The sequence below is a fragment of the Thermobia domestica genome, chromosome 17, assembly GCF_964235325.1.
Source record: "Thermobia domestica chromosome 17, izTheDome1.hap1.1, whole genome shotgun sequence".
In the NCBI taxonomy this organism is placed as follows: Eukaryota; Metazoa; Arthropoda; class Insecta; order Zygentoma; family Lepismatidae; genus Thermobia; species Thermobia domestica.
Window position 1 is genome coordinate 149,323,958 of NC_137470.1, and position 15,133 is coordinate 149,339,090.

At 34.0% G+C, this 15,133-nt stretch overlaps 1 protein-coding gene across 4 annotated transcripts in view; it reads right to left on the reverse strand.

The window, feature by feature from the left end:
• LOC145674401 (venom allergen 5-like) overlaps positions 1-15,133 on the reverse strand; it is a 103,785-nt gene that overhangs the window by 17,033 nt on the left and 71,619 nt on the right. For all 4 annotated transcript variants that reach the window (XM_081744419.1, XM_081744416.1, XM_081744418.1 and 1 more), the window contains one exon: positions 490-707. In XM_081744419.1, coding sequence (XP_081600545.1) covers positions 490-707 — 218 coding nt within the window. The remainder of the gene's footprint in view (positions 1-489; positions 708-15,133) is intronic.

Genomic DNA, 15,133 nt, shown 5'->3' on the forward strand with positions numbered 1-15,133 from the left:
TAACATGGATGTTTTTTTGCCTCATAACTCTCCCAGGTTGCAGCGACAGATTGACCATATAGACGACAAGCTTCACGGTTCGTCAAAGACACGCTTTGCTTGTCATAAGTACCGTCGTTCATTATGTGCGCGCACTGTAGATCTAACACGGTATGATAGGAATTTGATTACTGTATATATGCTGCGCGAGACAGTGTGCAGGTATTGATGTCACAATTCGTAATTGGTAAGCTTTCCTCACTAATAGAACACTTTATCCGTCTAAAATAATTTAGTAAACATATAACGCTTCTTTTTAAGTGGAACTTCCAGAAATGAGCAATGTAGTATATGAACTTCGTTGTTAAAATGAAATATTTACTTTAACATTCGAATATTACATCCATTTCATATCTTGTGTGTTTGAATAAAATTCAAGCAGAGTATTTACCATCCAAGTACACATTATAATGAAATAAATTATCACATAAGTATTTAAATTATACTTACTACAAAGTCCGTTGTTACAACCAGAAGCATCGCTGGGGCAAGATGAACATGGAGCACCGTCTTTATATACCTGATTTCCCATTACGTTCCCGGCAGGTCCATAATTACAGAAGATATCATTCCAGGTCATCATTAATTGGTTTGTTTGGGCTCTGCCGCAACCAATCAAATAGCTTTCGGACCATATAACCTGAGTGTAGTGTCCAGTCACGGCGATACTGAAAAAAATAATTCTAGTGAGAAGCAGTGTTAAATTGGTAAGAAGTGTCTTCATGTATTCATTTTTCCTGTTGAAGTGCCATGGGAACTATCTAAGTACACTACGTGAATATGCGAGTACTATGTCCCATTCGTACAGGATGAACAGTGAAGGAGGGAATAATATCTACGAACTAGGGACAAAGTTGACACCCTATAAAATAAGAAGGCCATGTAAAGTAGGTTACGATTTTCGGAATGAAGCTATCCATAAGTTACTGATACCAAAACCGTCATCTTTTAAAAATTGTGACGATGATTAAAGACTATTTACTATCTCTAGTGTATTTGAAATATGCATAGAATGTGTAATACAGTAATAAGATTTAAAGATCTGAAGTCATAGAAAATGACATCTAAAATCTGGGATTAATCTGTAATTTTAACATAATCATTTTGAAGTTTCCAATTTGAAAAATCATACATACAAGGAACACTGGGTATCTCTTAGGGACAATTTTGTTGGATCTTGATTTGAATGTTCTACTTTTGGTAAAACAAAGTGGCTTTGTTATACAATAGGTTGAGTCGCGAATATGTGTTCATCTTTTAAACCCTGCTCACGCACACAGTATTGATCGCACGGGGTTATTCCAAGGTATAAGTTTGAAGTTCTATTCTGCTATCGTAGGTTCGTGCATCATGGCTCCTTCTAAAAAAAACAGGTTTTTGGAAGGTATATTGTGACACTTTTCCATGTCATGTTTTCTGTTTAAAATCCAAAAACAGTGCTAACAAATTGGAAATATAATAGAATCCATAGAATCGACTAATATCAAAAACATAATATAAGCGATATAAAAACTAAGAAGTTTCAGCTAGTAGTTCACCTACAAAGAGGTATCGAATGTGACCGTGCAGTGTAGTGACTCCACATGTGTCTCGTGTCGAATAACCCTCACAAAAATCCCCCTACACAACATGTCATACCTACATGGTTACACGTGCCCTAGAAAACTTTGAACTGCACCTGCGCGACAAATTAAATCTCCAAAATATATGTAGCATCGAGAACATTATGTAAGTGAGAGTTGCCATTGAGAGAGAAGATTAAGTGCAGGTTCTTCTACGAAAGCAATCTGTCCAATATCAAGTAGAATTCGTCGCTCGCTAGATGAAACTTAAATTTACCTATCCGATTGTGGTAAAATTCACGTCATTACTTTACACTTTCGCCTACCAAAATTCTAGTCCAAACTTATCCATCATTGCCAGGCAACTTGCTCGAAACGATTTATGGTTGTTACGGGAAAGTGTTTTAATGAAAGATTCACTATTCATCAAGTGCATAAAAATTGTAAAATCAGTTCTACTTACCATCAGCAACATTTACTGACATATATTTATGCAGAAGAGCTGCCTAGTCCGTATGGAAATGCCATAAATGTAGTCTGTTTGCACTAAAACAAGGCCTCATCACATACCACTCATTTCACACACAGATTTCTGCAACTAATGAAGGTAACCATCAAGGCAATTCCAGTTGAAAAAATACCGGTAAAATCACCAAATGCTTGCCCTATAGCAGTGATTCTCAACCTTTTCCATAGGCGTACTACCAAAGCATATTAATTATTGATTCCACCATAAGCCCTATGTACCACCAAAAGCGGCTCACGTACCACCTGTGAAATTCTGCCCTATAGATTTCTGTGAGTTTGGTCTCCTTAAGAAAGTACTTTCATCACGTGGTGTCATAACTCTGCGGGGTTTGTTAAATGCCTGCAAAGATGAATGGCAGATGATTCCCTTCCCTGCGCTTTGTAGAAGCTTTCTACAGTAAAGGCTATTATGCAAGGCTATTGTATGGACACAAGAGAATTTTATTGAAGCCAACAAATGGCGGTGTCGTGGATTTCCATAAGGTAAATTTGAGTTAAAATTTGGACATAAACCCGTATGGAACTCAACCTTCTGTATATCAATGTAAAGTGTTATTTTGTGAGAATTTTGTTGAATTAATGCTTATATTATTGTATAATGCTAAGTAATTACATCGAAAACTACTGGTTGTAATTTGTATCTAAGAAAAGCTTGACAGCCATCTTAAAACCCAGTGGCGTAACTTGAAGCTTCAGCGCCCTCTTCAACCCTTAGTTATGCACCCCTACTTCCTTTACTTTTTACGCCCTACTTACTATATATTTTGCGCCCCTTGAGCTCGTGAGCCTCTCCGCGTTGCGGAGGTTGCGGGGATGCTATTTATGTTAAAACAGACATTGTAAATCAATATTAAACCTCTTAAATAGGAAGAAGTCTCGTGACATTTTACTCAAATTTTACCAGAAAAGAAAACCGTTGCTGTTATTGGATATAACACCAGTGAAAACGGATTAGATATAAAGACATGGAATTTTTAAGGAAAATGGTGGTAGTAAAAAAACATGAATAGGTTTTTTGGTTTCAACATTTCAAGAAGTAATGCATGTTCTCTAAACATTGGACAAAGTGCACATCATCTGGTTGATATCCCGAGAAAAGGTATTTTCATCACACACACGAAAGTATCAATTCCTATACGCTTCAAATGTAACATGTCACGCTGTCTTTTACTGTTGGCAATAAAAGCCAAAAGTGTGGTAGTGAATCTTTTCTTTGGTGCCCTACATGTATCTAATTTGATCAGAGTTGGGTTCTACGGGAGACATACTATTCTTGTTGGTCGGAGAATTGTGATGTCTGTGTATTCTCATTTAAAATAAAAATAACGAGCCCTGAGCAAAATAACAAGTAATTTTGTTCAAAGATCGCACTCTGCAATTTGATCTCGAATCAGTCTGCGTGTTCAATAGGTCAAGATCATTAAATGTGATGTCATCAAAAAGGACAATGCATTACAGAAAAACTACACTACGTCGTCTGTTGATCACATTACATCGTTCTATTATCGTAATTGCTAGAGTAATAATTTATTTACTACAAAGTTAAGTGACTATAGATACAACTAAAGGTTACGTACTATAGTATGAGTTAATAGCATACTCTTGTATGAGTAATGTAACAGTTACTTTTAACGTAAATGCTAGCGGTTTATCTACCCATCCTTGATTAAAGTGGTATCTATTTAAGTGAACATTAGAAGTTTACTTACTTTTCTCTGATGATTATAAAACCCTTCTGACCAGAGTAATGCATTTATTTCTTAATACTGAAATGGTACGTAACACTACATTATTTCAGTGTTAAGTAATAAATATGTTGTTCTTGTAGAAAGGTTTTTAAATTATCGAATGAGTTCCAGAGTTGTAATGAATTGTGCTTGTGTATGTGATATTCTTCATTGACTAGCGTATACCGGGAACACTAGAAATTTACACACTTTTCACTGACTGGTGCAGTGCCTACTTTTAATGTGAACACTAGCATATTACCTTCACTTCGTTGAATAAAGCAGTAGCTAATTAATCGGAACATTAGCAATTTCCTTATTCTTCATCAGCTAGCGTAGTAGCTACTTAACAAGAACATTACCAGTTTACTTACTCTTGACGGCTAATGCAGCAAAGCAAATTGCACTTACTGTCCTAACATCGTTCTTTAAGTCAAAGGCATTTCTATTCTTTAAACCAAAAGGTATATTCCTTCAGTTGAAAATATCGACCACCTCTCGGTAGCATTGTATAGAAACACAACTTGAATTCAAACGTTTTATATCAGGCGTAAAGAATTGAAACCTTGGTTCTCATTTTCTGCACGCTTCACTTACATTTTATAAAAATGAAAATATTTCCCAATCGTGTGTCGAACTTTTTTGCCATCAAATAGTCGTTTTGCTTTTGTAGCGTGATATATCAACGCAAAAACTATACGTCATATTATAAAATGTGCTTTTCATATTTTATTTATTTGTTTATTTATACATATTTCTCGACTTTTCCGCCATCTATAGCCTTAAGTCTGTTATATATGATAGATTATATTCTTTGCCAAGCACACTACCCGGGGAAGTGGGGAAGGAAGAACTTGAGTCCTGTAAGGTATCATTCCAGCATTTGCCCAGTGTGAATGAGGAAACCCAGAATAGATGGCCTGAAAGAAGCTCTTACATCTTTTCGACCGAGTGCCTCCACTGGGAATCGAACCCCGGGACCTCTCGCACCAAAAGCGAGAGCATTCGCGACTACGCGACGTAGGAACGTGTCTTCCATATTTTGTATATCGTATTTTGAATTCTAAAATGTTCTGGTTTCACCATTCAACCTATTTATATAGAGTCGTTGAGGAATGATAACGATAACGTTGTTTATCTAGTGGTGTGATCTTCGAGCCCCACTTTGTTGATGAGGCCACAATTTCACCCCTCTATGAAAGATTACTCAATACAACAATTTTGTTAGAGGTAATAATGTGTTGACAATGAAAGAAGTGTTATTTGGTCAAATTTTTAATATTATTAACTTTTGAATGAATTGGCATATTTTGGTACAATGCTAGGTAACGATACCTAATGCTCTGAAGCAGAAAGGGATTTTTTAACATCCAGTACAAGTGTTTTTTATTGAAGCAATAAAACAAAGATACTTCCTACAAGTGTTATAATAATATCATATCTATTTGATGCTCACAATCTAACACTCAGATCCTTTATTTCAAATTTTGCACATTTCTTTAAACTAAGTTCTTATGGACGCTAAGAAAATTGCTTGCAAAATTTGAAGAAAGCAACGAAAAAATAATGAGCTTATTTATGTCTTCATCTGCGTACGTCTGTAACATTTTCATTCATCACTTTATTTATCTAAAGGTAAAAATAATCATAAAGACAGTAACGTACGTAATTATATAAGTCATCCAACTTCAACAGAAGTTGGCGGCATGGAGGTGAAAGTTTACTTACTAAGCATGCATGTGAAAAATATCCCTGTGCAAATCTTTGTTTCCAGAGTCATGAGACATCAAAGTTGGAGTTTGGAATTAAAGAATGTCATACGCGATCTATATAACTTCTCCAATGTTAACAAAACTTTGAATGGAGGTAGACGTTTGCATGCGAGATATTTCAAGTCTTTTGGAAGAATTTCTGGCTCTTAAAAATATTTCTGTTTAAGAACCAGAAAACCACACTCAAGTGGATTTATTTATTCCGGAAGATAAAGGTGTATATTTTCGACGTATATAGGGTACTTTTTTAATCTAATTTAGTTACTAGATTTAAAATATTTCTCTTATATTTGTTATACATTTAACATGAAGACCACTACATTATTATTTTAAAGACTTAATATCTTCGCATTTACGTTTTGTCTCCAAAATTCTTGACAAGCTAAAGAGCAGAGATGAAACAGGATGTCTTTCATTACAATTTATTTGACTAGACCATTCTTTATTACAATATTTTAAGTGTACTTTTGAATAAAAATCTTAGGTAAAGCTTGCAACTGTGCAACTGTGTCTTACTTGAAAAACTTTAACGTGTATAATACAAGTACAATAAGTCGAGAAAATACTGAGTAACTATACAAAGTACAAAGTCTACTTGGAAGTAAGAATGATTAATGTGTTTCTTCCTTCATACACTAGAATAAAATTATTACATGAAATTTGAATATGAAAGGAAGATTAACAGAAGTAGACCAGAGATTGGTTAGAAAACCGATTAAAAAATGAAACTACAATCCTTCAATCGAAGAAGACATTTATTCTACGAAACTAGAGTATATGAAACATGTTACTTAACCTGAATCCCAGCAACAATTCCTCAACAAGAGCAGTCACGAACCCAAATGTGCATTTTGTGAGTTAACTGTTTCTTGCTTTTGTTTTCATGCCTAACCAGAGTTTCATATCAATTTTGAAAATGAAAGTAGTGGTAGTCATAGCTTCGTAAACATTAACGTCTATAACTAGAATGCCGACGAAAAAAAAAAAAAAAAAGCAAAAAGAGGTTCACTATCTTGAATTACTAATTTCAAACATATTATTACATGTGCTATGATTGAAGTGAGAGTTTGTCTAAAATTATGTCATCAGCAAAACAAAATAGCCGATGTGTTCAAACCAAGCAAAATGAAATTTAAACTTTACGAGTATGTTCTTTAACGATAATAAGGCTTTCTTATAAATCAAAGGGTGTAGCTTCAAATTTTGGAAGTCTTTTGAGTAAAATTTTTTAAAAAAATATACAAGTATGAATTAATTACCTTCTCGTTTGATATATATCTAGTTAATGTACCCTAACAGTACACTTGGTAGGATAATGGCCGGTAGCATTACGAATTGATATGTGACAACAAAGTTGAAAAATAACATTGCCTTAACGTTCCCTAAACAATACATATATTGCCAACCGATAATTTTCTCTCATTTACCCAAGGGTTTTGACCTCACAATTTCAATCACAATTTTACTTATTTTGAAGGATCTCATTAAGTAGCAATTTGCATGAACGCAACGCAAAATCTGCTTTTTATTTTGCGATAATAGGTACAGCAGTTAAAATTGTTGTTTTTGCATGTTTGCGTTGCGTTACACTCCGCAATATATGCGAATGCTGGTAGTTAATAAGGCTCATAGGGTTTCACTGGCTATTGGGTTGTTTAACAAAACAGCCAATTACAATATAAGACTAATGTTTGCAAGTGCCTAGACTGCCGCTTTCCATTGTTGAATATGCTGCCTGTGTTGAGAGGGAAATATTTTGAAAACAAGTAGCGCTGTCACGTGTACACCACATGAAGAATTTTGGTCTGTATGGCGTAATATTTTATCAATTAATATTGAAACAGAAAATGGTACTTGATTTTTAGTATTTCTGGATTTAGTAAAAATATTAGAGTGTAAATAGAATGTATTCCTGGGAATTAGTTGCGGAGATCCACCTTTTTCTATCTATTACCGTTTTTACTCTATGTCGATTAACAGTCAAACCGGAAGTGGTTGATTTCTCCTACTTCCCCTCTAGATAGAAGGTTAAGACAGAAGATGGTACAATCCGCGGCAAAAAACCAGCAACATGAGGATGTAAGTTTATTATGAAACTACGCCTAACAGCACAGGGAATCAACACAACTTCTAAGTGGAACGAATCACGCCAGGATAAACCTCGTCCTCCTCCCGTGCACACTTATTTTGAAGTAAAATACTTCGTCATTTCACAATAAACTTATATGCTCATGTTGCAGGTTTTTTGCCGCGGATTGTACCAATTCTTAGAACCAAAGTACTATTCCCAAAAAAAATGTTTCTTGCATTCTCTTATAAGGTTTTGTTGTATATAAATCAATACTAAAATCTCAGATTGTACTGGATTTCTACCATTTCCGGTTTTGGTAGAGAGTTAAGGACGGAGACGATTTATTGGGACGCTTAATCGCTTCTCGCTGTCTATTACCGTTTTTGCCCTGTAGTGAGAAACGTTGTTTAACGTTATAGTTTATTTCTACCACTTCTAGTTTGATTTAGAAATTAGATTTCTAGGCTTTCTGCGTCTACGGCCGTGTTAGCCCGTCACGTATAAGGGATGACGTCCCTTGGCGATCGCACTATCCGAGAAAAGGGAAAGAAGAAAGGTACCATCCCGGCATGTATCTAATGTGAATGAGCAAAACCCAAGAAAACCTCACTCAGAAAGCCTTTTCTGAAAGAGGTTTTACACTTTTTCGAAAGAGTGTCCACACCGGGAAGCGGATTCCGGGAGAACATCAACTCCATCAACGAACTGAATTTCTAAATTTTAACGCTCTACATCCTGGATAAAATTAATCCTGATCCATTAGGTAGTTCCTGAGATTTTTTTTTTTTTTTTTTGTCTCTTGGGCGGACACACGACCAGTGCATATATGAGTTATTCTCTAGAGATGGGGAATTTCAAGCTGATTTTCTGAGAAAAAAAAATGGTTTAGCAATTAGAAATTTTCTTTTTTATTTTGAAGCTTTGTTACATAGTATGTGTACTTTGATAGCAGAGATCAAAACTCACGTTTTTACCTTTTTCTTTATTTGGTACATTCGGCGGTGCTGGCTATACTGGACACGGAGTTGATGATCGCCAGTGGTATGGAACATACACTAATGGCATGTAGTTGATCCTCAATAAAGAATGGAGTTTGTATATGTACTCATTCTCAGAAGACTTACAAAACTTTAAAAAAAAAAAAATCTGTATGAGAGAGTGTATTGCTGGGTTCGAGTTCGATTAATACTTTTTTCACTATTTATGTAACATTGTCCTAGTGTAAATTCCATATCACATTTGATGGAAGACAGAAGAAAGTTTAAAGAACTTGTTAAAGTACTTATATTTATCTGTAAAAGGGGGTTTTATACTGAGGGTAGTCTTCCGAAAACAAAGGGAGCTATTTAAAGAAGTTACTGAATTAAAATTAAGATACGTTTTTTAAAAGAATTGAAAATGAAACTTTAACATGTGAAAACCTCTTTACTGAATATGTAATAAACCTTTACGGTTCTTGATAATGGAAACTCCATAAGATTTCCGTAATATTGGATATTACTTTCTTCAGGAATACAAGAAGGTTTGTACTAATTATATAAATTCAGTTGAATCGTTTCTTACGGCCGATTTTTTACGTCCCATGATCATGCCCTTTAAGTTAAAGCAGATGAATGTTTAACGAAATTGAATGACTGTAAAAGGGTAAATGGAATGGGAGAAAACTTGGGAAAACCCATGGATTAGATGTTGTTACAAATTCACATGGCCTGGGAACTAACTATGTACTACGAGTACCGAGGGTGAGCGTTTTACCAATGATCCAATCACGTCCTTCTTTCTGAGTATTAAGTTTTTTCCTAGTAAAATAGAAATCTATTGGTATCAGGTCTGGAGATGGCGCTAGAAAACCGAAAACCTAAGCCATCACGGACAGTCGATCTGTAATGTGGAGGGAAATTCTCCTTTAGAAACAATATAGGGAAATGGCCAGCTTCATTTAACATGCTTAAGAACACGTCTTCTTAAGGATATATAATTGGGAACACGTCAAGATGTGTAACTATTTTTTTCTCCATTTCATTATGAGTTCTTGCGCATTCAGATAAAACGTCCAATAGATATAAATCATAACAGCTGAAGATAGAAGGATGACACAAAAAATGACAAAGGAAAATGTCAGACGCTTCATAGAGTGGAATGCTTTACTTGTCTTAAAGAGCCCCATATCATGGTGACCTGAAAATTTTAAATAGTAAAGTGTGCAACTTTTTGCATAATTGAAAAGAACATAGAAAAAATAACCAGATACTTTTAGGCCTTCATCACGTCTTCATACGTTCAGAAACAAGATCAATGGTGTAAAAATATCCGTTCATTGAGAGGTACGTCTCTTTGATGGGGAAAAAAAAAATCCTAGTCCGAATCTTGATAAAGGCAACTTTAACAAGAAATGGGACATAATAATTAATTTGTCATCTGGAACATCAACTATGAAATCTACAGGTTAAATGGTCAACACAGGTTTATTTTCACACAACTTTATTTCCGGATATATTTATAATTTTGCACAGTAACTAACCAAAATGATACCTGCAACAATTACTAAAAAATTAACCTGTAAATTAACGAGATATAGCTATTTAGTTATATGTTTTTTAACTTCCAATTATCAGCAAATGACTTTTATTTATTTCTTTATTTTACATATTCATAGCAGCAGTACGGAAGGAACTCCAATTATGCTTTCTGTAAAATAACTACTGAACGTATGAGAAAAGATTGTATCGTAAGGAATATTCAAGAAGGAATATTCAAGGAAAATTGAAGAACGGAATATTTGTTTGTGGATGCTTTAGACAAGCCAGTAAGCTGAATAAAACATATCGAGTGCATCATGTTAACGTTGTTCACTAAAGGAAAATTGTAATATTGAGAAAAGCTTCATAATAGTGGTTCTTGTTTATTTATTTAACGATATAAAAAAGTGAGAAGAAAATGAAGAGTGCAGCCTTTGTTGCTGAAAATATCAAGTATTTGTGCATATTTTTTTTTTTTTTTTTTTTTTTTTATTACTGAAAGAAACGGTTTCGTTTTGATATTTTACTGTTGATATTTTAAGAAAGGGCCTCTGAGGAATGTGGGAGTTCCCGTTGAAAGTCTCGACAATTACTATCTGATGCATTTTTAAGCTGTTTATTTCAATTGACTTACTGTTCTGCTTTAAGTACTTTGCTGTTATGCGTTTTCATTGTATGAATTCTTAGTTAATCCTTTTAAGTTCTGACTTTTTTAAAGGTAAATTATCGAGTTCCATTGAGCATTATTCCTATTTATCCTAGGATCATGGCTTGCACCTCATTCTCCTCAGAATAGAACAGCCTTTCAAACAGTACCATTCATATTTCCCTACCATGTTCCTGAGCTGGGAAATTTTGAGAGAAATCGGGATTTTTTCTGAAAAAAAAAATCAAATTTTGAGTCCCTCTTTACCCCCCTGTGTTAACGCACAGATCTTACGATCAACTCAAAATAGTAACGGATGTACTAAATTTGCGTACAAAATTTCAAGCTTCTATCTTGAACAGTAAGAGCGGGAAAAATATTTACCAATGTACCCCACAGTGTCCCAGATTACTCCAAATGACCCGGATGTAATATAAAAATTTCCTGGGACACCCGTAATTATCCTAGGATCATGGATTGTACATCATTATCTTCAGAATAGAACAGACTTTCCAACAGTACCATTCACATGTCTCCATCATGTATCTGAGGCGAGAAAATCGTGAAAAAGTTTTTTTTTTTTTTTTTTGTTAAAGAATGTCCGTGTTTTACCTTTTACCCTCTCTGGACACCCCTGTTTTAAAGCATGTAACTGGAACAAATCTGAAAAATACTAAGGGGTGCACTGAATGTGTGTGCAAAATTTGAATCTTCTAGGTGCAAAAGTAAGCCCGCCAAAAAAATAATAAATATAGGGATAAACAAAGATATATATTTTAAATTTATTACATCATCACCCCGTATGTCTGGACGTAGAAAAGCATGATACCACATGTAACGTGTTCCAGAGTGCCTCTCGTTTGAAAAAAAACGAAATAAAAAGTTTTATTGATACTCATCTAATCGAATAATGAAGACACTACTTTAGTGCCTAAAAATAGATACTAGAACTTAAGTGTTAAAGAAAAGAAATTGAAGTAAATAAACTCGAAAGAATATATAAAAACACAGAAGTTGAGTTGAATTGAGTTTAACGTCCCGTTCAGCAGCGAGGCTATATGAGACGTGGACCTACTGATTAACGTGGAATCCGAACCACATAAGCTCCCGCCGAGAATCGAACCCGGGCCTCCCACGCCAAAGGCTCATACGCTAACCGCTTAGCCACAGAGGAGCTCAGAAACACAGCAGCAATAGTAAACTCCCATCTGGAAAGCAATAAATCATGGAATTGGAAGTCAACTATACATCACCCAGTTGAATGGACACCCTTTGGCTCATCGCGATTTTTAGAACAGAATACAAACTTATTATGGAAAAAAAATCTTCCACCCAGCACTGTCTTTAAACTACTGAATGATAGAATTCAAAGAGTTATTTTTTCCTTTTCAGTTAATTGAGACATTTTTTTTAAAAAAACGAAAAGTAATACAACGTTTGCGAGAATGATTCTCTTAACGGAGTAGTGAGTGGACATTTGGTTGTGCGGTTGATTTAGAATATACCATCCCGTTTAATACCGAGGCTATATGATACTTTACGTACAACTTAACGTAGTATCCGAACCACAGGAGCTCCCACCAGGTGGCCATTTTTGTAAACAAATCTGTATTTTGCTGTATAGGAGTCGATAGGAAAAAGGGTCCACAATAAATTAGATGATCCCTGCTCGATTTAAAGTGCCATTATTTCTTGTGTTAATTTCTTACGTAAATTTACAAAAAAAAAAAAAAAAAAAAATGGCAATCTGTTTGCCAAGCTACTATGTAATTCAATTTACACCTATAAAGTATGAAATGGTAGAAAATTTCATTTTTATCAATGAAAATATTTTTTCTTGTAAATTTGCTGTAGATTTGTAAAACAAAATAAATCAGCAAATTTTGTAATTTAATCTAACATAATCTAATATACATCAACTTACAAAAAGAAGGGTAAATGATTTTACATTGATACTTGTTAATTTAAACTACAGATTTTTTTTTCTAGTGTACGATGGAGTTCATCATCACTTCATGACATTATCACTTAATTGGACAATTCGCATTCAGCATCGAGTGATGAAACATGAACGGATTGGATATCGAAATGTGGAAATTGTTGTTCTCTGTGTTGCATTTGTTAATTATGTTCAGTAAGCTACCTATATGTATTCTTTAATGTGTGAAAGTTCATATTATATAAGCAAATTTTAATTTTTGGAATAAATAAAGCTTACATGACGTTGATGACTTAATTTTACAGGCGTATAAATCACAGATCAAATATACACACTATGTTTCTGGCTATGCCTTCTATCGTGATTGAATGGAAAGAAATTTGTTCGTTTGTGCGTAAATGTGCTTTCAAATTTTATGGAAGTGTTCTCTCGCAAGAGTTATTTACGGAAAACATTGTACAACGGTATTGCGTAATTTTGGTTAAAAGTGTATGGATGATCTTTTATCTACTTCGATTTGGCGTATAATGATAGCAACATAGATTTTATAATTACACAATATATATATATATATATATATATATATATATATATATATATATATATATATATATATATATATTACGTTTGTATAATTACTTGCACGCATGCACGTAAAATTACAATTGGAGACGGTGGCAATCTATTTGCCAAGCCTCTATATAAATCGATTTACACTCTTGAATTTGTAAAACAAAATACTAGTTTCACAGTAAAATATTTTATATTGCATATTGTATTTTCACATGTTTCAGTGTGAAAATACACTTTCTATTGTTAAATACTTCACAATGAAACACGTGTTTTGTTCTACACTTCAAGAGTGTAAAACGATTTACATAGAGGTTTGGCAAACAGATTGCCACTTTGTTTTTGTAAATTTACATATATATATATATATATATATATATATATATATATATATATATATATATATATATTTTTTTTTTTTTACAGTATAGTCAAACAGGAAGTATTAGAATTTAGTCATCTCCGATTTCAACGTTAATGTCTACAGAGCAAAAACTGTTACAAGTAGAGAGAAGCAGTCTTTTTTAATTTACTTGGATTTATTCTCCAGATTAGGTTACGTTTCTTTCAATACTTCCCTATTTCAATGGGAAGTGCTAGAATTAACCATTTCTAGGTTCAATGTCTGTCACCACAGTCCAAATGCAGTAACATATTTAGCGCCAAGCGATTTTTCTCGAATAGATTCAACGTCTTGTTTAAAGAAACCTACCCTCACCCCTTTCCCTTTCCGCTTCTCTCTGAAAAGCTCTGAATTATCCAAACATGGAATTCAAAGACAAAGATAATCGTCTTTAACCACTTGTGATCTTTATTTCAAATCTGAGCATTAAAATGTCTTAAAGGTTCTTGTAAGAGATTAGATGGCTTTTTAAAGAAGAATATTGAACATATGTGCGAAATGATTTATTTCAAACAGGAAAAAAGAACTCTGATAGATTAATTACAGGTAAACCAGTTGGAAATACTGCTATTTGCATTTTAGTTACAAAACCGGGCGCTTGCACTCGTTCGCTGGTCGGGATATACTACTCAGCACAGCTTCACTCAGTAAATAACTCTTGATAAAACACTACAAAGAAAATGGTAACCTGTCCCATTCATACTAAAAGACACAGTAGTATTCCAGGTCCAGTACAAGAAAAAAGAACGCTCCCTTATTTCTTTTATTTCATTAATTGTTTTGGAGAAAATGACTTTGTGCCCACAGTGTATAACGTAATGTGAACTTCACTCGGTGAACATTTTTAGTCTGGTCTGTTAAGGATAGGATCGTGACAGGCCGGATACAAGTATGAAACTTGGCAGATTGAAAGTACTTCGGTATTCAATTCGTTTTAGGGTCGGGTGCCAAAATTTTCTGGCCGCCATTTTGAAATATGCCGCCATATTGGATTTTTGGAATGTTTTCTTAAAAGATCATTATCTGGGTAAACAATGATCCGATTTTGATTATTCTTTTTTTTAATTATAAGTTAAGCCCGAGTGTAATCGATTATAACAGTAATGAAGACAAGGAAATATAATAAAAATGAGAAAATTAGAAATATTTAAGATTTTATAAAACATATTTACATATAAATGAGTTTTCCTTCAAAATGGTCCATTTTATGAAAACATGTACCCTATAACGTTTGAAACAGCATAACAATGCTTGAATTTGGCGTTTAATAAGTTAAAATGAGATGAGAAATATTCGAAATATAAGTCTTGAAAACAAACCCAACGCAAATAAGAAGACTGTATAGTATAAGTGGTCA